Source organism: Bos indicus, chromosome 2 (assembly GCF_029378745.1).
Source record: "Bos indicus isolate NIAB-ARS_2022 breed Sahiwal x Tharparkar chromosome 2, NIAB-ARS_B.indTharparkar_mat_pri_1.0, whole genome shotgun sequence".
NCBI lineage: Eukaryota > Metazoa > Chordata > Mammalia > Artiodactyla > Bovidae > Bos > Bos indicus.
This window is the reverse complement of record NC_091761.1, coordinates 94,550,198-94,577,968: the sequence shown is the minus strand read 5'-3', so window position 1 is coordinate 94,577,968 and position 27,771 is coordinate 94,550,198. Positions and strand designations below refer to the sequence as shown.

Here is a 27,771-nt window from a genome sequence, read left to right as displayed (position 1 = left end):
TATGAGAGCCCCCATTTCAGATTATTAAACGCTTTTACTCTAAAATAAAAACAAAAATTAGATATTTTCAATCATCACATTTATTCATATTGACATCACATGACTTTTGTTATAATACACTGAGAAGTCCACAGATTTTTCTGCCCCACCCCACCGCCCACAGAAAAAGCATTATAAAGAAACACCACACAAACTCAAACTAAGGGACATTCCACAAAAAAACTTGTTTGTACACTTCAAAATGTCAAGTTATAAGATACAAAGAAAGGCTGAGGAACTGTTCCATATTGAAGGAAATTAGAATCATGACAATGTGTGATCCTGAATTAAATCCTGGACCTATAGAGGATGCGTTGGAGCAGTCTGTAAAATCCAAGTGAGACCGGTGGAGTAGAGGGTAATAATCATATCAACACTGGTTTCCGGATTTTGATAAGGTACACTGTGGTTATGTAGGAGAGTAATTTTTTTTTTTTTTTTTTTGGCTGCACCAAGCGACATGCAGAATCTTAGTTCCCTGACTAGGGAATCAAACCCAGACCCCCTCTAGTGGAAGCATGAAGTCTTAACCATCGGACCGGCAGGGAAGTCCCTGTAGGATAGTCATTTTAAACAAGAAACTTTCACTATGACCGGTACCATCATCAACACTTCCTGGCTTTATCGTACATGTAAGATTAGGAAAACGGGCAACTTGGATATGATTCTCAGTTTAGTTACTTGTAAGCAATTCATAATGAAAGTAATGTGTTGACACTGAAAATGAGAATTCACGAAGCACAATGAAAAGAATGCCAAGAAGAGCAGTAAAAAAAAATAAGAGTCAAAAACAGAGGAAGTATAAAGCATTCAAGTATGGAATAAGAGCACTCACAAAGGCAGATATCCAGTTTGTTGTGGATCTGGGGTAGTAATCGAGGATAACAGGTATACGAGGCATAAAGGAACATCTAACCTCACACCTAATAGCTTTTATCGTATTTGTCATCAGAAGACCAGTGTTCTGTTACCAGATTTATCAAAAATTAATTATAAATACTACTCAGCAATTTAAAAAAGAACAAATACTGTTACATGCTATATGAATAACCCAAAAAAACATTACAGGAAATGAAAAAGAGTCAGACACAAAACACAATTTATTATATGATGCCATTTGTATGAAAAGTCCAGAAAAAGCTAAACTATAAAGACAGACAATAGATTAGGGGTGGCCTGAAATTGGGGATTAGGAAGGGAATAGGGATTATTTGTAATCCTCATTTGATTATAGAAAACAATTCATCTTTAATCCCCAAACTGAAGCTCAATGCCTTAATTTTCTCATCGGCTATTTAGTCACAATTACAGTTCCTAACTCAAAAGGGCCCTCTGAAGATCAAATGAGACAACACAGGTCAAAAGTTTAGAACAATTTAGGTCAAAAGTACCAAACAAGTCTGGTACTTAGGGCTCAACATGTACATACACATGCCCAGCTTAAAAATTCAGAAAATAAAACGCATGTAAACAAATATGCATGTAATAAATGGTAAACACAGAGAAAAGTACAAGTTCATACTTTAAAGATTCAGCATTAAAGTACAGTTCGTCCTAATCAAGGTAAATAAAAGACTTTAGGAGAACTTTTTAAATATGTACAATCAAGTATAAGAACACATGAAAATTATTAAATACACTGTTATTTCCCTAAGATTTTTGGTCTCAATGAAGTATAAGGAAATGTTGAGACTCCTCCTCAGCCTTTCATCTTCTTGACATTTTGATGGGTAATTTCCTGATTTTTTTAATTACATGATTTTTCACAGTTTTCCACATTTTTTCTATACATAAAAGTCCTTTATTGAAAATTGGCTTCCAACTAACATTTTTACTTTATTAACATTTTTATATAAGGAGAAGTCTCTTATTTAAGAGACATATATAAGAGAGACTTCTCCTTATATAATCCAATATAATCCTGGACCAAAACTCTAGAAACCAATACTGGTGAGGCCAAAGGCACTGACATAGACACGTACACTCTTCCATGTTTTCTCATTCTTTAAAACATGCCCTAGGGTATTGGAGGCACCAAGTTATCTTCCAGTAGGCGTCAAATAATGACACAGGTACTGCCTCCTGAATTCAATCTGTTCACGGACTCTTTCCATACAGGTATACAAAGTGAAAAACTGCTAACACACCACTCCAGCAGACAAAGACAAAGTTGTTTAATTCTACTCCTTTGAAATAACTACTTCATCGAATATAGCCTATGTATCTTTGGTTAAATTATTTTCTCACCGGCATCAACATTTATATTCCCCTATATTATCTGTATGACGTTTATAAAATGAATTTCTGTTTTCCTTATTCTATCATTTCTTAAGTATTCCCAGATAAAGTTCCTAACGTGAAGAGAAAATAGAGGCAAATTTCAATATTTGATAAATTTTATCATGGTAGTTTTGAAAACAAATTTACTCTTTAAATTGCATTATAAAAAATACATTACTCTTCACATTCATTTTACATGGAAATATATAATCATTTGAGTATTTAAATATAGTTTCTCTTTAGCAAAATCATGTCACTCAGAGCCTGAGTTACACAAAAATGTAAACACACAAGTCCAAAACACACTTTACACATTGTCTACATACTACAAAATTTGGAATAATTATAGAAAACATTTATGCAAGGACAAGATTAATAAAACACTCACTATGGTTATCATTTGATTTTTTACTATTAAAAGAATTTAATGCATACTTGAATACACACAGAAAAATCCAATTTTTATCTAATATGTAAATTAAGCCCAAACAAATTTTGACAAAGGTACACTCTTGTATCCTACCAAACTCTGAAAGTTATTCACTACTTATTTAAATTATAAAATTTACAATTTCAACTTTTCAAGCCTGTCTAAAATAACAATGACTACAGGAACTCAGTAAACATTTCAAAGTGCTTTTTAAAATCATCAGGACTATTTTATACTTTAAACTTTAGATATAAACCTTTTCTTCTTAAGGAAAAAAAAAAAAAAAGGTACTTAGAAGAGTTTCCAATGTGAAAAATGGTAGTAAATTTTCTTCAAGTTTTTGATCAGTTGAATTATAAGAACTTTCCTCTCTGAATGATGTAATCACAGTAGATATGATACATCACAATTACATGGTACATTTTTTTTCCATATGATCTCTTGCTTTTAAACTGACACTAAAAGCTTGCAGAATGCCTATTAACAGTACTCAAGAGAATTACATGTCTACTTCATAGGGGAAAAAAAACACCAATACCCACAAGTAGAATATTTTTATGAATTAATTGCTTGCTGCTGCTGCTGCTAAGTCGCTTCAGTCATGTCCGACTCTGTGCGACCCCATAGACGGCAGCCCACCAGGCCCCACCGTCCCTGGGATTCTCCAGACAAGAACACTGGAGTGGGTTGCCATTTCCTCCTCCAATGCATGAAAGTGAAAAGTGAAAATGAAGTCGCTCAGTCGAGTCCGACTCTTAGCGACCCCATGGACTGCAGCCTACCAGGCTCCTCCGTCCATGGGATTTTCCAGGCAAGAGTACTGGAGTTTATTTACTTCCTAATCAGTAAGACAGTTTTCTTTCTAAATTAAAATTGCAGGATTATTCCAAATTAGCAGCTGACAGTGATATTTTAAGAAAAGAAATTAAAATATTTGAATATAGGGTAAGTTGAAGTTGCTCTGCAACTAAAAATATAAACATTTGTCCATTTTTTAATCTAATTACTGCTTTAAATCTAGAAGAAATTATTTGGAAAACTCACCAGTGGCCACAAGACTAGAAAAGGTCAGTTTTCATTCCAATCAGTAAGAAAGGCAATGCCAGAATGTACAACTACCACACAATTGCTCTCATCTCACATGCTAGCAAAGTAATGCTCAAAATTCTCTAAGCCATGAATAGTGTACTTCAACAAGCCACTTCAACAGCACATGAATAGTGTACTTCAACAAGCCACTTCAACAGCACATGAATAGTGAACTTCCAGATGTTCAAGCTGGATTTAGAAAAGGCAGAGGAACCAGAAATCAAATTGCCAACATCCACTGGATCATAGAATAAGCAAGAGAATTCCAGAAAAACATCTACTTTGACTACACCAATGCCTTTGACTGTATGGATCACAACAACTGTGGAAAATTCTCAGAGAGGAATACCTGACCACCTGACCTGGCTCCTGAGAAATCTGTACGCAGGTCAAGAAGCAACAGTTAGAACTGGACATGGAACAACGGATGGGTTCCAAATCAGGAAAATAACACGTTAAGGCTGTACATTGTCACCCTGCTTATTTAACTAATATGCAGAGTACATCATGCGAAATGCCAGGCTGGATGAAGCACAGGCTGGAATCAAGATTGCTGGGAGAAATATCAATAACGTCAGATATGCAGATGACACCACCCTTCTGGCAGAAAGCAAAGAAGAACTAAAGAGCCTCTTGATGAAAGTGAAAAAGGAGAGTGAAAAAGTTGGCTTAAAACTCAACATTCAGAAAACTAAGATCATGGCATATGGTACCATCACTTCATGGCAAATAGATGGGAAAACAGTGGAAACAGTGAGGGACTATTTTGGGGGGCTCCAAAATCACTGCAGATGGTGACTGCAGCCATGAAATTAAAAGACGCTTGCTCCTTAGAAGAAAAGCTATGACCAACCTAGACAGCATATTAAAAAGCAGAGACATTACTCTGCCGACAAAGGTCCGTCTAGTCAAAGGTATGGTTTTTCCAGCAGTCATGCATGGATGTCAGTTGGACTATAAAGAAAGATGAGTGCCAAAGAATTGATGCTTTTGAACTGTGGTGTTGGAGAAGACTCTCGTTGAGTTCCTTGGACAGCAAGGAGATCCAACCAGTCCATCCTAAAGGAAATCAGTCATGAATAGTCATTGGAAGGACTGATGCTGAAACTGGAATACTTTGGCCACCTAATGCAAAGAACTGACTCACTGGAAAAGATCCTGATGCTGGGAAAAATTGAAAGCAGGAGGTGAAGGGGAGGACAGAGGATGACATTGTTGGATGGCATCATCGACTCGATGGACATGAGTTTGAGTAAGCTCTGGGTGTTGGTGATGGACAGGAAAGCCTGGCATGCTGGGGTCGCAAAGAGTCAGACACAACTGAGCAACTGAACAGAACTAAAAGAAATTATTAATACAATACAATGTCCATAACATACCCACAGGCTAAATAATGGCCCCTGAAATAAAGCTACATTTAGGAACTAACTGTTACACTGTACTTAATTCTGAAGTAACACATTTTTATTTCTGAAATCATGGTATACTGATCAAGTTTCAAATATGGTTTATACAATATAGAAGCTAAAAGTCATGTTTCCCTTTTAGCATCAATGACAGAAAAGGATCCAGTTTCCTTGACTTAGTAGGATAATTGAATGAATCTGTATCAGCACAACCAGTGTCCCTGAATAAAAGATCTAAAGATTTTTTGAGTATGTCAGACCTAAACTGCATATCTTGACATCTTTCATTTGAACTATTAAAATCAGTTAGCAAGTTGAAGGAAGGCCAAACCAATGTACAAATACAGCTTTTCACTAGCAAAATGGGGCTACACTTAGGTTATCAGTTTTATTGGTGTTGGTGGTTTAGTTGCCAAGTCGTGTTCAACTCTTGCGACCCCATGGACTGCAGCCCGCCAGGCTTCTCTGTCCATGGAATTCTCCAGGAAAGAATACTGCAGTGGATTGCCATTTCCTTCTCCAGGGAATCTTCCCCACCCAGGGATCGAGCCTGGGTCTCCTGCATTGCAGGCAGATTCTTTACCACCTGAGCCACCAGGCAAGCTGGTAGAAAAGCATAATCACACTGGCAAGATCCTTTTCCCCATAAGATCTAGTAATGCTAAAGAAAAACCTACAGATATTGTATATATACAATGAAGAAAGTTGAAGGCCTGCAGATACAGTTTAAAAGAAACAGGAGTCTGTTATGTATTTAAATCACCAGGCAGTTTTTTTAAAACTGGATTAAAGTTAATGAAATCTCATTCTCTGTAACGCTTCTGAAAGAAAGATAAATTGTATTTTGTGTGTGATTATTTAGGTTAATCCCATTCAAAAGCTGAGATAATCTATTAGAACTTCTTTTTAACTACCCAGTTAGAATATGACATTGACAACACTACTTTGAAACACACAGAAGACTCGATTCATATTCATCTGTTCCAATTTTTAAAAAGTAAATAATAAGATAGCATTTTATGTTTGCCACATTCATCCTTGCAGTATTTTAAGCTGCTGACATGAGACACAATCATAAAAAATAAATGGGACACGATTGAAGGCAGAAAAGGGTATATATATTGTGCTAAATTATGTAATATAAATTAAGATGAAGCTCTTCCACAACAAAGGGACAAAGGGCATTAAAAAAAAAAAAACACCCTAACACTAATTTTAAATGAATATTAAAAGTCCTGAAAAATAAGGCTATAGCAAAATAGATGAAGGTTCATTTTTTCCACCAGTTAGGAAAGCTATGTACACCAAGTGCCGAATGTATTTTCAACTGAAGCACTGACTCTTCAACCAGCCCTTAACAGAAACACCTTTAGTTTACTTCATTACCTCATAATTTGTTAGAGAATCGAGTCTTCATTCTATCCGAATACGGTACACCAGAAAACAAACTTCTCAAATCATATGTTCTGATAGGTCTACACGGCTTTCTCTGTTGTCTTCTAGGGTGTTTTTTATTATCATTCTTCTTACTTCGTGCAACGCTGGAAGAGGTCTGCACACGTTGCCTAGAAGAGCTTGCTATAGCTCGTGACTGCTCTTCAGCTCCTGCTGACAGAACTGAGGTGTTTGAGAGCGTATTAGCTGGTTTCTTTGCCTTCTTTAACCTACTAACATTAGGTTTTTTCTTCTTAATATGCATCCTAACAAAAGTGCTCCTGGACTGATATTTGTGACGCAAAAAAACAGAGTATTTTGGAATATACTTTTTAATTATATCACTTAGTTTGCTCTGAATCCAAATCGACCGTTTTTCTGAAGCAATTCTGATATTTTGCTGGGGAATAACTGATCTACAACCTTTTTTGGGAAAATCTGGCTTATTATTAGTTGATACCTTCCTTCTCTGATTTTTGCTTTTACTTTTCAAAAACTTTTTTCTAAATGATTTTGATGAGGTTTTGGCAACATCACGACTTGAAAAAGTTGACTGGAAATTACTTTCCCTCGAAATTTCACTAGAACTAAAAATCTTGGATTTTTCTGGAAACACAGAAGATTCACTGGCCTCCTGACCTGACTTTAGTTCATGTCCTACTGACACTGTCATAAAAGGTACTGAAGCAGAGCTTTGTACATAAGGATCGTTATCTTCTGCATTAGAATTTAAGTGGCTAACATGCATTTCAACACAATTATTCCTGTCAGACCCTGGTACTTCTATGTTCAGAGGAGGATCAATTACAATGTGCTTATTCAATGGGTCATAACAATTAAAGGAAGTCTGGTTAAATTTGTACTGTATGTTAATATCCCAATTATTTCTACTACAGTGCCCCCTTTTAGAGACGCGGTTGGATTCACCTTTCTCCAACTTAATATTTGAAGAAAGAATATAAATTAAGGTATTTGATTGCAAAGGCTTCAAAACGCCAATACATGATTCAGGAAATTCTTTTTTTTTAACTTTCTCTCTTGTTTTCCAGTTGTTTTGTAAAAGTAAATACTTCCTTACTGGAGAGTCTTTCTCTTGTCCACTGATTCTTTTTGTCCCTCGTTGACTTGTGAGATTGGTTTGAGTTCCATGCCTATCTTTTATAGCTTGGTCTTGAGAGGCCACTTGCCATGTTTGTTCATGATTCCTTTCTGTTGAAGGATGATGGTTAGGTTTATCTAAAGCCACTGAAAAGTCATCAATATGTGAAGTACCACCCTCTTTATCATCACAATCTGAGAGAATTTGAATTGATGTGGTGTCCTGATTGAGGTCAGTCCAGGTCATCTTTTTTTCTTCATTCAAAAATTTTTTTTTCCTTTTTCTCATCTCACAGTCGCTAACAAAGTAACAGTAGAAATGATCTTTCTTAAATTCCTTCACAAGAGCACTCATTTGCACATCATCTTCTTTCAATATCTGAGACCGCGTTTTCCCCACAAATGAAGGAGGGACAGGAGGCAAGTCTTCAGGAAGTAGTTCATGAAGATCATCTTCTATGACCTCCTTTGCTTTTTCCAAGTTCCTTATAGAATCAACCACAAGAACAGAGTCTGAATGGGAATTATTATGATTTGTTTCTTTCTGGTCAAAAGACATCTTCTTAAATAGGTTGATCTTATTAACAGCTTCTTGAGGCCGGCCATTGCCAGACTGGAGAGAAGGATCACGCTGAAACTTCACCCCAGAACCACAAGTTTCACAGTTCATACTTTCTGGATCAGTATGTTTTAACTTCAAAAGGTTTTCTTGATCAGGCATTTGATGGATCACCAATCCAGGAGATGCATTACAATCCATCGCAGAAACACCAGATTCACAGTTCTTATCTTTTAGGCCAATATTTTCTACATCTTCCCAAAGGCTGACTCCTTTGTCAACCTTCTGCTGTTGCCGAGTTACTGGCTGAGAAGTCTCCTCCCATTCAAAGTTTCTTTTAGGACCACTAGATTGACAGCTCTTGTCTTTGGGGTCACTGTATTTTGCCTTTTTTTTTTCAGATTCTTGCGACTGGTAAGTCATGGACTGATGAGAGGAATCAATTTGAAAACTCAGTTCAGAAACATAAGGCTCAGAGCTTGTCTCTTCCAGAATAATATAGTCTTGCTTCTGCTTTACTACTTTGAAGACCTTTTTGGAATGGTTTGTCACTGATTGAGGAGAGGCTTCACAAACATATCTTAGTTCAGAATCACAAGAGTCACAGTTCTCATCTAGGTCAAAACTTTCTGCATTTATACAGCTGATTTCTTTGACAGTCCTTTGAGGCGAGTCAATCACTGGCTGAAAAGGGACATCAGAATCTGAAATCATTTCACAGTCATTATCACTTGCCGTCAGGTCCATAAACAGCATCTTATCTGTTTCTCTGTCTGACTCTTCAAGTTCGTTTATCACTATTTGAAGAGGAACATCAGAACCACACATTATTTCAGAATCCCTAGGTTCACTAACCTCTTCCATGCCAAGATACTTTTCCATCTGAAGATTTCTCTCTTTGCAAACCACCTGAGGTTGGTCAACTCCTAACTGAAGATGAACACCAGAATCACATTTTATTTCAGAAACACTAAGTTCACAGTTCTTATTTTCTAGGTCATTCTGATCCTCCTCTTGCAAGTTTATTTCTTTGACAGCCACAGCAGAATGACCAGCTACAAAGTCAACATCAGAATCATAACTTACTTCAAAATCACCTAGTTTGTATCTCTTATCTTCCAGGTAAATATGGTCTTCCTCCCAAAGACCTATTTCTTTAACAGCTTTTCTTTGAAGCTGGCCAGTCACTGACTGAAGAGGATATTCAGAAACAAAATTTATCTTAGGACCACAAGGATCATTGCTTTTGTCTTCCAAACTGGTTTGTTGCTCTTCCAAATCGTGGTGTGGCTCAACCACTGACTGGAGAGGGGTATTTGCAACAAAAATGATTTCAGAATCATTAGGTTCATAGCTCTTAGCACTCAGACGAACAGGTCCCTCCCTCAGAAGATTCATTTCTGTAACAGCCTCTTGAACTTCATTAGCCACAGATTGAAGAGGTCCATCAGAAACAAAGTCTATTTTTGAATCACTAGGTTTGACAACCTTATCTTCCAAGTCAACATGCTCCTTCAGAAGGTTTACCTCCTTAACAACTTCAGTTTGGCCAGCCACTGACTGAAAACAGACATCAGAGTCAGATACAATTTCAAAATGCTTAGGTTCATCTCTCTTATCTTCCATGTCAACTTCATCCCTCCAAGGGCTTATTTCTTTAACAGTTTGTCTAAGCTGGTTGGCCACTGATTGAAAGGGGTCATTAGAATTAAAATTTATTTCAGAACCACAAGATTGATTGTGCTTATCTCCTAGTTCAGTATGCTTTTGCTCCAAAATAGTTATCTGAGGATGATCAACTACTGACTGATCCGTGAGATCAGAATTCAAACTCATTGCAAAACCACTATCTTGCCTGTTCTTATCTTTCAAGTACACATGATTTTCATTCTTGAGGTTTATTCGTTTAACAGCCACTTTAGGTTGACTGGACACAGATGGAAGAGAAACATCAGAATTATATATTAATTCAGAATCATTAGGTTCATCAACCTTATTCTTCAGGCTCATATCCTCTTCTTTCTGCACTTTTGTTTCTTCAACCACTTCCTGAAATTGTTCGGTCAATGGCTGAAGAGGGTCAGCAGAATCAAAATCCATTTTACCATAACTAGATTCATTGTTTGTATCTTCCAAATGAACATGTTTTTCCTTCAAAAGGCCTAGTTGAGGTTGGTCAATGACTAAATGAAGAAGGTTATTAGTATTCAATTTTTTTTCAAAGCCTCTGGGTCCAGTACTTTCATCTTTTGGGTCAACATGGTCGTCCTTCAAAACAGTTGTCTGAGGTTTTTCATTCATTGACTGAAGAGGGACATCAGAGTCCAAAATTATTTCAGAACTACTGTATTTATCACTCTTGTTCTCTAGAAAAACATGTTCTTCTTTCTGAACACTTACTTCTTTATCAGTTATTTGAGGTTCCGTCATTGAATAATCAGAATCTAAACTTATTTCAGAACCACTATATTCAGCACTTTGACCTTTTAACTTAGCATGCTTTTCTTTTTGAAGCCCTAGTTCTTTCACAATCAGTTCCGGTTTGTGAGTCACTGACTGAACAGGGATATCAGTATCCAAACTTGTTTCAGAAACTTTTAACTTATTACTCTTATCTGTTAAATTTACATGTTCTTCTTTTTGGTTTATTTCTTTAATAGCTATGGAAAGATGACCAGTCACTAAATGAAAAGGAATACCAGATTTCAAACTGTTTTCAGAAACAACAGGTACATTATCCTTATTTTCTAAGTGTATATTCTCCCCTTTCTGAAGGTTTCTTTCTTTAATAGGATCTTCAGAATGTCCAGTCATTGAACGAAAAATATCATAATCAAACATTTCAGAATCACTAGATTCATTTCCCTTATTTTCTAAGTGTAGCCACTCTTCATTTTGAGGATTTAGGTTTTTAACAGCTTCTTCTGGCTGCTTAATCACTGAGTGAAAAGGGATATAAGAAGTCAAACTTATTTCAGAACTGGTGGGTGCATCATCTTTCTCTCCTAAGTGTGTACACACTTCTTTCTGAATGAATGTTTCTTTCACCGCTACTTCAGGTTGATAAGTCCCTGAATGAAGAGGCACACCAGAATCAAAAGTTATTTCAGAAACACGAGATTCATTACTCTTATTTTCCAGATCAATAGGATCCTCCTCATAAACAGTTACTTGAGATTGGTCAACTACTGGGTGAAGAGGACTATCAGAATAAAAAGTTATTTCAGAACTAATTGATTCAAAGCTCTCATCTTCCAAGTTAACATGCTTCTTATTTATTTCTTCAACATCCATCTCAGGATACTCAGAAACTGACATAAAAGAAGAATCGGAGTCAAAAGTGGACTTACAACTGGAACATCCATAGCTCTTAACTTCCATGTCAACATTTAATGCTTTCAGATTTATTTCACCACGAGAGCCCATAGGGTGAGAATCAAAACTGAGATTAGAAATGCTAGACTTAATACTCTTGTTCTCCAGGTCAATAGCTACTTCCTGAGCATTTACCTCTTTAACTGCAACTTGGGATTGGGCAGGCACCAACTGAGGATCTGTTTTCATCAAATGAAACTTTATCTCAGGACCATGAAATTCACAGTTCATATCCACAAGGTCATTCTTTTCTTTCCAAAGATTGATATTTTCAACATCCTTCTGAGGTCCATCAGACAAGGTCTCAAGAGAGACATCACAATCAAGATATGCTTTAGCACTACTGGGTTTATAATGACTATCTTTTAGAGAGACAGGCCTATCCTCCAGGTTTCTTTCACTGACAGCCATGTGAGGATGGTCGAAGAATGACTGAAGAGAAACATCACAATCAAAACTTGTTTCAGAACAACTCGATCCATAGTTCTTATCAACCAAGCTAATGTGAACCTTCTTCTGAAGTTCTGTTTCTGTGACAGTCACTGGGAATTGGCCAGGCATTGACTGAAGCAAGAAAACAGAATCAGCACTTATTTCAGAGCTACTAGATCCATAGTTCATATCAACCAAGCCAACGAGCACCCCCTTAGGAAGGTTTACTTCTTTCTCAGGCTGTTGGCGGCAGTCATCAGTTGACTGAAGTGAAGCATCACAATCAAAATTCATCTCAGAATCGCTGGATTCATAGCTTTCATCAACCAGCCTAATATGCATTACCTTATGAACACTTTCATCTTTCACTTGAGTTTTGCTGGTAGTCACCTGAAAGGAGTCATCACAATCAGAGCTTCTTTCAGAAATATAAGATGTATTATTCTTATATTGCAAATCAGTATGTACTTCCTTTGAAAGGTTTATTTCTTCAACAGTCACTTTGGATTGGTCCATCAGTGAATAAAAAGAGGAACTGCCATCAAAACTTACTGCAGAATCTCTTGATTCACAGTTCTTATCTTGGTCAGTTTGCTCCCCCTTGCCAAGGTCTGGTTCAGCCTCTTCACAGTGATCAGATGCTGACTGAGGAGAGCCACCAGCAAACTTCATTTCAGAACTCACTTCGATCTTCTGTTCCCAAAAGGCTGACTTGTTAAAAACCAAATGCTTTCCTTCCTGGTTATGATCCATATTAGGAAAGAATTTCTCATGGTGCTTTGGAATGTCATCTTCAAAGATTCCTTTATTAGAAGGCATGTCAGTTTTACTCAGGTTGACTACTGGATTCACTGCAAATTTAGAAAGAGATTCCAATTTTAAAGAGTTTTCAGTACTCACAAATTCATGGACTTTAAAGTCAGTTGACAAAGCTTTAGTCTGAGAATTTACATCTTCCCGTAAGGTCAACTTATCTGAGTTTACACATAAAGACTTTCTGTTTAACTCTTTAGGTTTCTGATATGGAATTGAAGAAGTTTCTGGATGGGATGGTAGCATAGGGTTTCTAGAGCCCTTGTTTAGCTGTTTAAGGTATTTGTCAGCTTTGTTTGGGTCACATTTGTTAACTAAATCCAAATGGACTCCAAGTGACAAACCAGAAGTAGTGTCAGTTGTAACTGGTCTTTCATGAGAACTTTCAGGTGAACAACTAACAGGAGCATTAGAAATCACTGACGAACATATTACACTTTGTCTATTATTTGTACTGTGACTAATACCAACTGGATTAAACTCTTTCACACTGCTCCCAATTTTATGAATGAACTCCAAGGGATGCTGTTGTCCTTTTTCCAGTTTTTGAATAACTGATGGTCGATCTGAAACACTATGCATATATTCCTGAGGCCTAGAATACACCTTTTCAATGGGTTCAGATGCCTTGGTAGATATCTCTTCTCTGACTCCAGCAGCATCCTCAGTCTTTATTTCAGGACTAAAATCATCATTAGGAACCACTTCTGAAGGTGACACAGTAGTCATATGAAGTCTCTCATTTTGCATTGATCTAAAAAATAAGGGGGAAAATTCCATTAAAATATTTTGACATCCGTTTAAGATTTTTCAATGCATAATAAATTCTATGTTCTTTCTATCCTGGGCCAGATTCCTACAACAGAGAGTTTCAAAATAAATTAATTTTGTAACATTTGGCTAAGGACAGAAAGGAAGGTAGAATCATAAAATCAAACAAGTTGAAAATCCCAAAGGATTCTATGAAACCAGCATCACCCTGATGCTATACCAAACAAAGATATCACACACACAAAAAAAATTACAGGTCAGTATCACTTATATTGATACATAGACATAAAAATGCTCAACAAAATATTAGCAAATCAAATCCAACAATTCATTAATGGATCACACACCATGATCAAGTGGGATTTACCCCAAGGATGTAAGGATTTTTTAATATCTGCAGAATCAATCACTGTGGTATACCACATCAACAAACTGAAGAATAAAAACCATATGATGATCTCAGTAGATGCAGAAAAAGCTTTTGACAAAATTCAACATCTATTTATGATTTCAAAAAAACTCTCCAGCAAGAGGGCATAAAGGGAAGATATCTCAACAAAATAGGCTATTTATGACAAATCCACAGCTAACATCATACTCAACAGTGAAAAGTCTAAAGCATTTCCTCTAAGACAAGAAAAGGATGAACAAGACAAGGATGCCCACTCTCACCATTTTTATTGAACAGTTTTAGAAGTCTTAGTCACAGAATCTAGAGAAGAAAAAGAAACAAAAGGAATCCAAAATGCAAAGGAAGAAGTAAAACTGTCATTGTTTGCAGATGACATAATACTATACATAGAAAATCTTAAAGATACCACCAAAAAAAATTAGCACTCATCAATGAATTGATAAAGTTGCAGGATACAAATTAGTATACAGAAATCTACTGCATACACTAACAACAAACTATCAGAAAAGTTAAAGTAACAATCCCATCTACCACCACATCAAAAAAGAATTAAATACCTAGGAATACACCTACCTAAGAAAACAAAAGATCTGTACTCAGAAAACTATAAGACACTGATGAAAGAAACTGACAGAGGTACAAACAGATGGAAAGATACACTGCGTTCCTGGAAGAATCAATGTTAAAATGAACATACTACCAAGGCAATCTACAGAGTCACTGTAATCCTTATCTAAACACTAAAGGTTTTCTTCACAGAACTAGAACAAATAATTTTAAAAGTTGTATGGAAACACAGAAGACTCTCAACAGCCAGAACAATCTTGAGAAAGAACAGAGCTAGAGGAATCATGCTTCCTGACTTCAGGCTACAGTCATCTATACAGTATTGTTCTGGCACAAAAATAGATACATAGATCAATGAAACAGAACAGTGTTCAGAAACAAACCTACACACTTATGCTCAATCTATGACAAGTGGAAGTCACCCAGTTGTGTCTGACTCTTTGGGACCCCATGGACTGTAGCCGGCCAGGTTCCTCTGTCCATGGAATTCTCCAGGCAAGAATATTGGAGTGGGTTGCCATTCCCTTCTCCAGGGGATCTTCCCAACACAGGGATCGAACCTGGGTCTTCTGCACTGCAGGCAGATTCTTTACCATCTGAGCCACCAGGGAAGCCCAAATCTATGACATAGGAGGCAAGACAGTCTCTTTAATAAGTGATGCTTGGAAAACTGAATAGCTAGCTACATGAAAAAGAATGAAATTAAAACTTTCTCTTAACACCATATACGAAAATATACTCAAAATGGATTAAAACCCTAAATGTAAGACCAGATACTATAAAACTCCTAGAGGAAAACATAGGCAAAACACTGACATAAATCACAGCAATATTTTTTTGGATCCATCTCATAGAGCAATGGAAATAAAAGCAAAAATTAATGAACAGGACCTAATTAAACTTTAAAACTTTTGCACAACAAAGGACATCATCAACAAAATAAAAAGACATCAAGCATACTCAAATTTAGAAAACATCCTACAAAATAACCGGCCAGTCAGTACTCTTCTAAAAAGTGTCAAGGTCTTAAAAGCAGAGACAGACTAAGGAGCAACTCAAGATTATGGGAAAGTACAGAAACGTGACAATTCAATGCACTGAGTGGTCCTGGATGGAATGTTGGTCCCCAAAACAGGACATTAGTAAACACAACTGACAAAATCTGAATGAGTTCTATAAGTAGTGTGGTATCATGGTGATTTCATGGATTTGATCACTATACTGTGGTTATTTTATTTTTCTTGCTTATTTTTGGCTGCACTGGGTCTTCCTGGCTAGTGTGCAGCCTTTCTCTAGTTTCAGGGAACAGGCTACTCCTTGAGGGGCACGGGCTTCTCACTGCACTGGCTTGTCTTGTGGTAGAGCACAGACTCTAGACCCGCGGGCTTCAGTAGTTGCGGCTCATAGGCTCTAGTTGTGGCACACAGGATTAGTTGCTCCATGGCATGCGGAATCTTCCCGGACCAAGGATCAAACCCGTGACCCTTGCACTGGCAGGCAGATTCCTATCCACTATCACTAGGGAAGTCCACTGTGGTTATTTTAGACTTAACATTTGGGGAAGCTAGGTGAACATTACACAAGAAAAATCCCTTGTACCAGTTCGCAACTAAATTTTTTAAGTCTGAAATTATTCTAAAATGAAAAGTTAAAAAATAAAAACTATTTTAATGTCCATAAACTTTAGCCCAAAAGTTCACAGTCTAGAAGTCTACCCCACAGAAAGAGCTGGATGTACAAATATGTTTGTTGAAGCATTTTTTATATACACTATAAACTGGTAATTTATACTGACCTCAAGATAGGTTAATTCCATCTTTCCACCAGCTAAGAAAACAAATATTTTTTCCTAACTTTTCCCCATCATAACTTTTTCGTCATTTGCTAAGTTTTAGGTTGGTGACTTGCAAAGTGTGCAAGAAGTTTACCCTTTATTCTGCTGCTAGGACTAAAGTCAACTAATACTGTACAGGTGTGCTAATGATCTATGTTGCTTTACCTTAACAGCTGTAGCAGCAAACTCATCCAAGTACATAATCTGATTTTCTACCAAAGTTCTTCTTCAACATAGGACATTAACTTTTTAAAATGTTATCAAAAGATTTTTTATTAAAACAAGCAAAATGTATTAATAAAAGAGTAAGCTATCAAGATACTGACAAATTATAAAAATAATCAATTCCGTTTTACAGAGTAGCACAGAGTTAGCAAATAGTTCCATTAATGTGGAATAAATTTTTACCTTGACTATCCTTACTTAGCTACTATCACCAACTTTTGGTTACTAATCTTGTTAAAGTTATGTTTGTTCCCACCTTTTTACCCTGCTTAATCCTGTGGCATCCTTGATGATACATATTTACTGGCCTGACTTTTCTTTAGAAAAAGCATAGTATAGTCCATATCTTTTAGAGTGAGATTTTTTTTACTTAACTTAGGAAAAATGTTTAAACAACTGCAAGGATAAGTTACTAGATAAAGGTTCACGGTATATTCCCTGATTCAAAGATTCACTTTAGGAAATATTAGGATGTTAACACAAACATCCACTGTAATATATAACTACGTACTAATATTCCCTAGAGAGGGGCATGGCACCCCTCTCCAGTATTCTTGCCTGGAGAATCCCACGGACAGAGGAGGCTGGTGGGGCTACAGTCCACAGGGTCGCGCAGAGTTGGACACAAATGAAGCAACTTGGCACACATGAATATACTAATATTATTTCACTCAGTTACTCTACCTGCTTTCCTGATAACGACACGGGTGGTGCTGCAGTACATCCTGCAAGAAACGTTCCATCAAACTAGCAGCACCCATCCGTCGTCTTTTCTGTGTGATCAAGGATCTGTGATAGTCACTGGATAGATGCTGGGAAATAAAAAGAAAATGAATGTTTCTAAATATTCTAATGGGTAAACATACTAATGGGTAATACTCATTAGCAGTGAGAGCATCACAATATAGATTCATCATACTCCTGGTAAAAGTATAAATTGATATACCCTTTATATAAAGCAATTCTAAAATACTCATCTGAAAACCATTTAAGGGGAGCGCAAATCAATGCAGAATATTAGAGGACATGCAGCTCACTTCTCCCCATGAACATATCAAAAATACATCTACATGTGAAACAATTCTTCCTGAAAACTAACTGGAAATGAGTAAAAGGACTCCTGCACAACCATGGCTGTAAGAAAGATACACAGGAAGGGTAGGAAGGGTACGAAGGGAAGAAAAACAAGCAAGTGGTTTGTACCTGTGCTTAGGGGAGGGGATTCAAAGGCAAAGGGAGACCAGTCTCTCGGGAGGGTAAATGACCCATACAACCATTCTGTTTTTCACTTTCAGTACAGTATTCAATAAATTACATGTTACCCAATCATTATAAAACAGGCTTTGCATTAAATGATTTTGCTCAACTGTAGACTGATGTAAGTATTCCAAGTACTTTTAGGGTAGGCTAGGTAAGCTGTGATATTCAGTAGGTTGAGTGAAGTCACTCAGTCGTGTCCAACTCTTTGCGACCCCATAGACTGTAGCCTACCAGGCTCCTCTGTCCATGGGATTTTCCAGGCAATAGTACTGGAGTGGATTGCCATTTCCTTCTCCAGGGGATCTTCCCAACCCAGGGCTCGAACCTGGGTCTCCCGCATTGTAGACAGACGCTTTACCGTCTGAGCCACCAGGGAATTCAGTAAGTTAGGTGTATTAAAGGCATTATCAACTTAAGAGACTTTCAAATTATTATCAGAAATGTAATCCCACCCTTCTGCCTCAGGGTCTCTATCCTTGCTATCCTGTCCCTCTAACCTATAAATTCTGCCCCCCAAGATATAAGCAAGCCTGATCCCCACATTGCATTCAAATCTCAGCTCAAATGTCATTTCTGTAACCTCACCTGGCCACTCAATCTAAAACCGCACCTTCTTCCCTATTTTATTTTCCTCATATCATTTATCACAGTCTGACACACCATGTACTAAATTTATGTGACTACTTATTTTCTGTCTTAGTGCATCAAACTGTAAGCTTCATGAATAAAAGAAACTGCTTTTGTTCACAGCCATATCCCTACAAGCCACATCTCCTCATTAGTAGATTCTCAATATGGTCTGTTAAATGAATTTGATTGTGTAAAAGAAGCGAAAGTTATGAGTAGGTCCTTTGTGGTATAACCATAGTAATAGGATCTTCTCACCTGCTCCAGGTTATTATAGAATACACAACAAAAACTGCAATATCCTGATCTGTTCTGCATGTTGAAAAACCAAAGTCAGATGGCTATTGTCCTTGAATACTCAAACTGTAAGAAAAGAAAAATGACAAAAACACAATAATTCCTTACTACCATGAAGAAGATAGCCATGATAACACCATAGAAGAGAACTTCATTCTTGAGTCCTACTCACTAGTATTTCTAATAATTATGAGAATAGAAAGGGCTACCATGTGCTACCAAACCAATCAGTGAGCCTGCAGTTAACTGAGACCTTTCTTCTTTTTTTTAAATTGAGGAATATTTGATGCACAATATATGTCTCAGGTGTGCAACACAGCACAATTCACAATTTTTAAAGGCTATATTCCATTCATAGTTGTTATAAAATATTGGCTATATTCTGTGTGTTGTACTACATATCCATGTAGCTTCCCTATTTTATATACAATTCTTTGTACCTCTTAATTCTCTGCATTTATCTTGTCCCTCATTTCTTCCCTTTCCACCTGGTAACCACTAGTTTCTTCTCTGTATCTGCTAGTCTGTTTCTTTTCTGCTATATTCACTAGTTTATTTTTTAGATTCCTCATGTATGCGGATATATGAGATATCATACAGTATTTGTCTTTCACTGAGACCTATGCATCTTCTAAAAGAATAGTGTGTTGCCAATATTTGAAGCCTAGATGACTACATTTTTACTGATTTCCTGGTAAGTTGTTAAGAATTATTGGGAAGTGGTTCAGTATTGAATACAGTACTCAATTTTTAAAGAAAAATTACTATTCCTAAATTGTTACTATAGTATACTTACTATACTCTAATGAAGCTCATTAATTTTTCCATCATGCTTCTACACAAAATCCCAGATCATGTGAACACTCAGTGTCATATATAACATCTTATTCTCTATCATGAGAGTAAAGATACCACATTTATTTTCTGCTTAATCCACAAAGAGGAAGATTTTAAAGTAATTTATCCAACGAAGTTGCTAAAAAACAAAATAGCAACCAATATAGCTTCTGAAGCAAAAGATATTTCTCTTCTGACAATTACATAAACCAAACATGAAGATTTTTTTCCAACTAGTGGAAATCCAACAAAAATTTCTCTTAATGAGAAACAGTAAGAGACACAGGAATAGTTGATTTGTTAAACAGGAACAGTTTATTTATTAAACAAATAAAGAAGAGTTTCCAAGGTTCAACCCTCAAGCCCAAAACTATAATCCTTCAACACTTCATAATATAGTGATTTCCAAGCCAGGCTGAATATAAAAATCATCCTCCAAAATTCTGATTTAGTAAATCTGAGAATAGAGCCTAGAATTTAGAATTTTTAAAATTTATTTACATACTCATTTATACAAAATGTGACAAATTTAAGTAATAAATCCAATACAATGTAGCTTTTTGCTGTTTTGTGAAAGTGAAAATAGGATTTTTAAGAAATAATTTCATTAAGATTTTAATTCTAATTATTTTAAACACTCTTTACTGTCAAAAAATATAAAGAGAATGACTCTGTAATATTATTTCTGATAAGCTTGTGTGCAACAGAAAAAGTCTATTCACTAAAATCAGTGTTCAAACATTGAAATCACAACCTTAAAACCAATGAGAATAACAAAGCTTCATTAAATCAAAATTCGATCATAACATTCACTTACCCATTACTTTTTATTATGAGAAACTTTGATAGTGTCTGACGTCTCACTTATAAGGAAAATAAACCAATTAAATCAGCCTCTGAAATAAAGAATATTAAAGAAATTATTTACTTAAAATTTGATCTTTTTTCCTTTAATTTCCTTTACTTATTAACCTGAAGCAACAAAATGAAAGAAATTTTAAGTTGCATTCACAGATATGGCAATTTTCAGGCTGAGATAACTCTATAGAGTTTAAACCTAAACTCTGAAGATAGTTAAATAAAATTTTTAGTGCTTTATTTAAAATATAATTAAAACATTCATTGAATAAAAGGCAAAATGAAAGTATGAGTCTACCATGTCACACACATGCGCGCAAAATTTAAATTTTATCTTTAACCCTTATGGTAACTCCCAAGGCATTATTACCTGCCATTTCCATTATCTCTAGTGCCATATATATGCCACAATGAAACAGACCTACAATAAACCAAAAGCACCCATTGGCATTTTGAAAAATTCACATGCTAGGACCCCAAAAACATGGAACCAAAATCCCCTAGTAGGAAGCAGGCACATGCATATTACACAAATTTAAAACATTCCAAGATGATTCTGATATAGGTTGAACCAATAACATGTCATTTTTCATGTAGTAACAAAATCCTTAAAGGTACCATTTCTTTGGGGCCTGGGATAATATTAAATGACCAAATGGCTCTTTTTATACAAACTCTGAATTCTATTGGTACCTGGTATTTTTATAAAGTAACAAATCATTTACCTTGAGCAGAAAAGATCAGATATTTCATCAGCTATATTTAGTCCTGGCAAACATCTATAAATCAAAATAAAACTGTTTAACAAAAAAAAAAAAGATAAGCCCTCTAAGTGTCTACCATTAACTAAATAAACACCTTGAAGTCACAATTTAAATTTGAAAAGTGACACAATTATGTATTCAATAACAGAAGAAAATTAACTTTTGAACACAAAGCACTTTATATACTATGACTCACTGAATCCCACATGACCTCTTAAGACGTTCTGGAACAGAGCAACTCTGATGGTTCACTGAACCCACCGTCAAATACGTCAGATCTCTGGGTTCTGGGAACAGTAGCTGTAAGAACGCAAGGCACAACTGTGCCTCTGGTAGGGTTAAGAACAAAGACGCCATCAAACCCAAAACGAACTTTATGAGAAACTTTTCAAAGAAATATTTATGTGAAATTTAAGTTTGGGTCTTGTACTAACCACGCCAACACTTAGCTCTTGTGTTAGTTTTAGTTTTTTAAAAAAATACTGTCAATTCCCTATCAGCTATCTATATCAATTGACAATTCAGCCAAATTATCAATGTTTTATTCCTCCACATTGTTGTGAGCTAAGTGTTGACCCCCCCCTCCCCCAATCCCTTATCCAGAATCACTGGTTAGCAAAAAAATTCCAACACTTGGACTCAACACCTGACACCATTGTCTGATCAAGAAATAAACATTTAGCTCCTACCCTGGTTAAAGCTCCATGCTAGGAGCATGAAGGGGTAGAAGGAAATATAAGACAAGCTTTCTTGCTCGTAATAAGTTTAAATGGAACTGGGAAATAAATATAAAAATATGAGGTGGTATCTGAGAAATGTCTAGGCACAAATAATACGTGCAAATGGGTTTAGTTGCAAATTTCAGTTTTAGCTGTAGGAACCAGGATATCACAGCAGATACGATTTTATAACTGGACACTGGGAACCGCACAGAATTTGCTGACACAATTGTCAGGAAAAGATATTCCAAGTATCACAGAGGTAAAAGTACAAAAGCAAGAAAGCACGAGGTACCTTTGGAGATGGTAAGTCGACAAGTTCAGCTGGAGCTACGTTTTCACTTAAGAATTTAAGGGGCATTAGAGCAAGAAAAGTAGACTGAAGTTTGACATAATAGGATTTAAAAGCAGACCGAAGATTTAGACCAGGGATCCCCAAACTCTGGGACCTAATGCCTGATGATTTGAGGTGGAGTTGATGCAATAATCAAAGAAAGAAATCAGTGCACAATAAACGCAGTGTGCTTGAATCATCCCAAAACCATCTCCCTCACCCCCTTCTTTGTCTGTGGAAAAACTGTCTTCCACGAAACCTGTCCCGGGTGCCAAAAAGTTTGGGGACCCCTGATTTAGACCATATCTTTAGGCAGCATATAAATTTTTTGAAAAGCAGTATATTCAGAGAGTGCTTTAAGAAAATTCTAGAAAAACAGTTCTTCCCTACTCAAGATGTTTTTCACAGGATTAGGAATATAGCTTTAAACTATTCAGCACCATTTCCTAGAATATTGAAGAATTAGTTAATACCCAAAACATTTAAGTTCAAAGAGTCAGTATCCCTTAAAGCAAAGACTTAGTCCCATTTATGCTTATAAATTAGGAAAACACACATTAACTTTTTTTAAGAAATGACTTTTATTAATTTTATTATGAGATTTATTGACTTATTTATTATGAAAGTAAAAGAAAATTATAGCACAATTATAAAAATTAAGAAAGAAAAAGCATAGGAATCAGCCATAATCCCACTACCCACCATTCAATTTGCCATATAATCTTGTTCCAAACATGTTTTTACAAAAATGGAATGATACTACCCATTCTATTTTATAGTCTCCTCTCTTTTAACCATAGATGATGAATACCTCTGTATGATAATATATATAATTCTAAAACAGAATATTTAGACTATATACTATTTCATTTTATCAGTGTAAGATAAAAGTCCTCTTGCCTAACAAGAAAAGACCCAGCAGTTGGTGAGTTAACTTTTTAAAAATTAGTCAATAAGATGATTTGTAAAATACATACATATATAACCTTAATATTTTATCCAACTTAAAACATACAAATTAATACACGCTTGATTTAAGATCAAGATGGGCTTTTTTGCTTCACTGAGGTCTCTTTGTGGACAAGTCAGCTTGAGTTCCGAGTCTTTTTTCATATTTTCATAAACACATTTGATTTACCCTCAAGGAGTTTCTGAAACCAAGTCCCCCTAAAACTGAGTTCCTCAGATGACTTTTATAATTAACCTCTCTATCCAAAACTTTATTCCCTTTCTTATCCCACCCCTGCTCCCTTTAGGATTGAAGTAAGTATCAAAGAAAAGGGGGGTCCTGAGACCCAGCAGGACCCTGAGGGGCCCTCCCAGGTGCAAAAGCCTCTCCATGTCTCCAATTTCTTGTTTGTAGAAAAAGGCTTTAGTCTCCTAGACCTTCCCTGAGTTCCAAAAAGCAAAGAGGGAAGTGAGAATGCAGAAACAAAGGAAAAGCAGTTAGTCAAGAAAACTAAGTATAGCTTAAACAATATTTCAGTGATAAAACAATCGTAGGGGGGGTGTGTGTGTGTGTGTGTGTGTGTGTATAATAATCTGAAGCATAACTTCCAGCTTTTTTTTTTTTTTTTTGCAGAAACTAAGAGCCCTCCCATACCCAGGCCAGGGATGGGTGTAGCTGACTACATGCTGAAAGTAAGTAGACTGAAAGCAGGTAGACTGGCTGGAACCAGAAGGTTAATGATTAAAAGTTCTGAGCCATCACCCAATTATCTCACCACAAACCAATCAGAAAAAAGTCCATCAACCCTCATCCCAAATGTTGTCCTTAAAAGACACTTCCTGAAAGTCATCAGGGAGTTTGGTTCTTTTGAACACGAATTGCCTTTTTTCCTTGGTTGGCACCCTGCAAATAAACGCTGTACTTTCCTTTACAACCTGGTGTCAGTAGACTGGCTTTGCTGTGCAGCAGGCGAGCAGACCCAAGTTCGGTTCGGTAACATTTCCATTTTGGTTCCTCTAAAACAGAATAAGAACTTAAAGACATTTTCAAAACCGAAAGCACTATAACGATTAATGCTTAAGAATTTCCCAAACCTTTTACAGTTGTGATACCCAATTAAGTACTTTTGCAACAGCCTTTTTTTGAGGCCAAAGCATTTATTTTTCATAAAAATAACAATGCTACAAAAAAATGACAGTGCTTACACTCTTTTTTCATTGATTTATGTAATATTTAAAACTGCAAAAAACAATCTGGGGCAGGGAATAGAGATCTCTGAAGTGCTTGAGATAACCAGCAGAACTAACTCAAAACAGAAGTAAAGTTGTGCTTTTTTTTTTTCCCCAGAACTATTTCTTGCATATCTAAGATCTGTACCTACTGCAGAGATAAATAAACACATTGCTGAAATGCCTTGAGTTAGAAGCATGTAAGTTTCTCAAGCTGTGACACTGAATAAGAACCAAATCCAGAATCCCTGTGAGAAATATTTTTCAATTGCCCGACAACAGAGACATCAGCTCAACAGCAAATAAGGAAAGACTGGGACTTTTTCTGATGGTCCAGTGGTTAAGACTCTGCGCTCTCAATGCAGGAGGCACAGGTTTGATCCCTGGTAACAAAAGTAAGATCCTACATGCCCTACAGAGGGGCCAAAATAAATAAATTAATAAGTGAAAGTCTCGACCGACTCTTTTCGACCCCGTGGACCACAGAGTCCATGAATTCTCCAGGCCAGAATACTGGAGTGGGTAGCCTTTCCCTTCTCCAGGGGATCTTCCCAACTCAGGGATCAAACCCAGGTCTCACGCAAGGCATTTGGATTCTTTACCAGCTAAGCCACAAGGTAAGTCCAAGAATACTGGAGTGAGTAGCCTATCCCTTCTCCAGGGGATCTTCCTGACCCAGGAATTGAACAGGGGTCTCCTGCATTGTGGGCGGATTCTTTACCAACTGAGCTATCAAGGGCATTTGGTCTACTGAATAAGAAAATCTAAAATATTTTTCTAGCAATAGGAAAACAATAGGGGAGCAATCACAAAATAATGACCAAATGATATTAAAAGACCATCTTAATTCAGGGTACCTTTCTTTATAACATTATTAACTAATTTTCAATTTCCCACTTTTTTGCATTATCTGCCTTATAGAGGTTTACCTCTGATGACAAGAATTATCCTGGATAACTTCACTCAGTCTTAATAGATAACTTCTAGTGAATACTTAATCAAATATGTTCCAGGCACTAAATCAAGTTTCACATGCATTACTGCATGTGAATATCAAACACCCTTAAAAGGTTGGTGTTCCAATAACTCCCACATTACAAATCAGGAAGTTCAGAGAGAAGCACTATCTTATTCCAGTCACTCACCAATAACCAGTGTAGCTCCGAAATGACTCTGTCAATCTGAGCAGTTTATGTGCTCTTAATCTGTGAACTTCTTTCAAAGGCTTTCTCTCTGTATTTTCAGGAATGCTAATTGATTGTTTTAATATTACGTGAAAACACGTAATTAAGAATCTAATGTGCTACAAAACACAAGGTCACATAGACCAAAGAAAAGAGTAAAACTACTGTTAATCTTAATTGCATCATTTCGCCCATTCTTTTTTCTTTTTCATTTTTTTCCCCTCCCATTCAGAGATGAGTGCTGACAGGACCTTGGATTAGTGATTTCCAAATTTAATTAGCATGGCACACGGGAAGCAACACATTTTATATCATAACCCAGTATATGTAAACACATATGTACACACCACACACACATTAGAACAGCTTAACAAAACAATACCTTCATTACATGTAATGAGCTCTGGTATTTCTATGTTATCTTATTTTGGCTTATGAAATTAATTTAGTAGTTATGATCTACTAAATTCATTTCACAATTCACTAATGGTTTGAAAGCTGCCATTTTAAAAAACATTATCTCAAGTGATTAAACAAAGCTAACAATATTTTATAGAAAATGACTGGTACTCTGAATTCAGTTTATTTCCATCCAACATCTTGGCCACTGCAGTGACATTTATTAAGCTTTTTAATAGTTTCTCTACTAAGGTTAGTCACTGGTCAAGATTGAAGAAGAAAATTTTTGCTGTTCAGGCTTTGGGTCCAAATCAGTGCAATTTGGGAAGGCAGTAGAAAGATGTTCACACATTAATATAGGAAAAGTCTTTCTTGTATTAAAAAACATCATATTAGCAACCCATTCATGTAACACGAATATATGTTTTGTGTCTCAAACAGTTAATAGTGACTCTCTTTTGAGAATAAGGGTTTTATAGCTTTTTTCAACGTTTTTCCCTCCCTGATAGTACATAATTCCTGCAAAAAAAAAAAAAAGTACACAAAATTTCAATTTGAGGGGGCAAAAAAAAGTGTTTTCGTTCCATGAGAGCTGGTATCTCTTCCACGCGCTGCCAGAATCATGTTAGGAACTGGAAAGGGCCTTAGGAGCTCGTGAAAATGACGCCGTGATCTGGCCAGATTTACACAACCGTTGCACGGTAATAGTAAAACGATCATTAACACAAAAATCTAACGTTTTCAAAGCAAATTCTGATCGCCAGAGGCCGCTGAAGGCCTAGATTTGGGGACAGTTGCACACAACGCGGGACACTAAGAGAGAGTGGACACTGGCATCTGTGGACAGGTGGCTCCGGGTCTCGGCTCTACAGGCGCCTCTGCACTTCCCCGCGGGCACAAAGCCCTAAATCCGACCTCCACAGGTAGCCCCTCCCCAGCCCCACTCTCAGGCCTCGTCCCGGAGCCCCTCTGATCCAGGGCCCCCGACAGAAGCGCAAGGCAGCCAGCTCGCCACCTCCACCCACGACCCAGGCCCCCTGGATCCCGGCCCGGAGATGCCGGCCCGGCTCCCGCAGGAGGGGCAGAAGGGAACTCGGGGCGAGGGGAAGCCGAGGACCTGCGCGGTAGGCGCCGGAGACTGGCGAGCCGTCTGCGCGTCCGTCGAGAGGAAGAAGGCGCCCGGCCCGAGCCCGCCGGTGTCGCCCGGCTCCGCCCGGCCCGCGCCCGCTCCGCCCCCACTCCGCCCCGCAGCCGTTCTCACCTCGGTGAAAGATTCCCCAATTCCTTCCCGGCCTGGGGTGAAGGCTCAGGACCTGGGGAACTGCGCTCCCTTCTACTTCGGTTCTACCGCGGCGTCCGGACCCCAAGGTCGGCCAGACAGCAGCCGCTGCCCGCCGCCCGCGGAGCCAGAAATAGGAGTCGCCGTCTCTCCCGCCTGTGCGGGAGGAAAAGCAGAGCGGGAGCGTCACTCGCAGGTCCCCCGTCCCGCATCACCACTGAGCCCACGTAGACATCCCGGGGGAATGCAGCCTCGCGGCTCTCATTGAGGT

The 27,771-nt window shown here is 37.2% G+C and overlaps 1 protein-coding gene across 4 annotated transcripts; it reads right to left on the bottom strand.

The window, feature by feature from the left end:
* Positions 1-62: 62 nt before the first annotated feature.
* Positions 63-27,771, bottom strand: ZDBF2 (zinc finger DBF-type containing 2). 4 transcript variants are annotated; one of them, XM_070770795.1, is made up of 7 exons: positions 27,483-27,771; positions 21,369-24,425; positions 21,014-21,064; positions 20,603-20,681; positions 18,910-19,014; positions 17,449-17,576; positions 63-13,709 (listed from the first exon to the last, which is right to left on the bottom strand). In XM_070770795.1, exons 5-7 carry the CDS (start codon positions 18,967-18,969, stop codon positions 6,632-6,634), a joined length of 7,266 nt encoding a protein of 2,421 aa, XP_070626896.1. In that variant the 5' UTR covers positions 18,970-19,014; positions 20,603-20,681; positions 21,014-21,064; positions 21,369-24,425; positions 27,483-27,771; the 3' UTR covers positions 63-6,631. The 4 variants fall into 4 exon arrangements, with proteins under 4 accessions (XP_070626896.1, XP_070626894.1, XP_070626904.1 ...); XM_070770793.1 differs by having other exon boundaries at positions 21,014-24,425; XM_070770803.1 differs by lacking the exon at positions 21,014-21,064.

Excerpts from the sequence above, each read along its gene's own strand:
- ZDBF2 (XM_070770793.1), bottom strand. The coding sequence starts at position 18,969 with ATGCAGAACAGATCAGGATATTGCAGTTTTTGTTGTGTATTCTATAAT. Across the intron at positions 17,577-18,909 it reads TCTATAATAACCTGGAGCAG|CATCTATCCAGTGACTATCA; the intron begins GTGAGAAGATCC and ends TTTATTTCCCAG. Across the intron at positions 13,710-17,448 it reads TGTCGTTATCAGGAAAGCAG|ATCAATGCAAAATGAGAGAC; the intron begins GTAGAGTAACTG and ends CTTATTTTTTAG.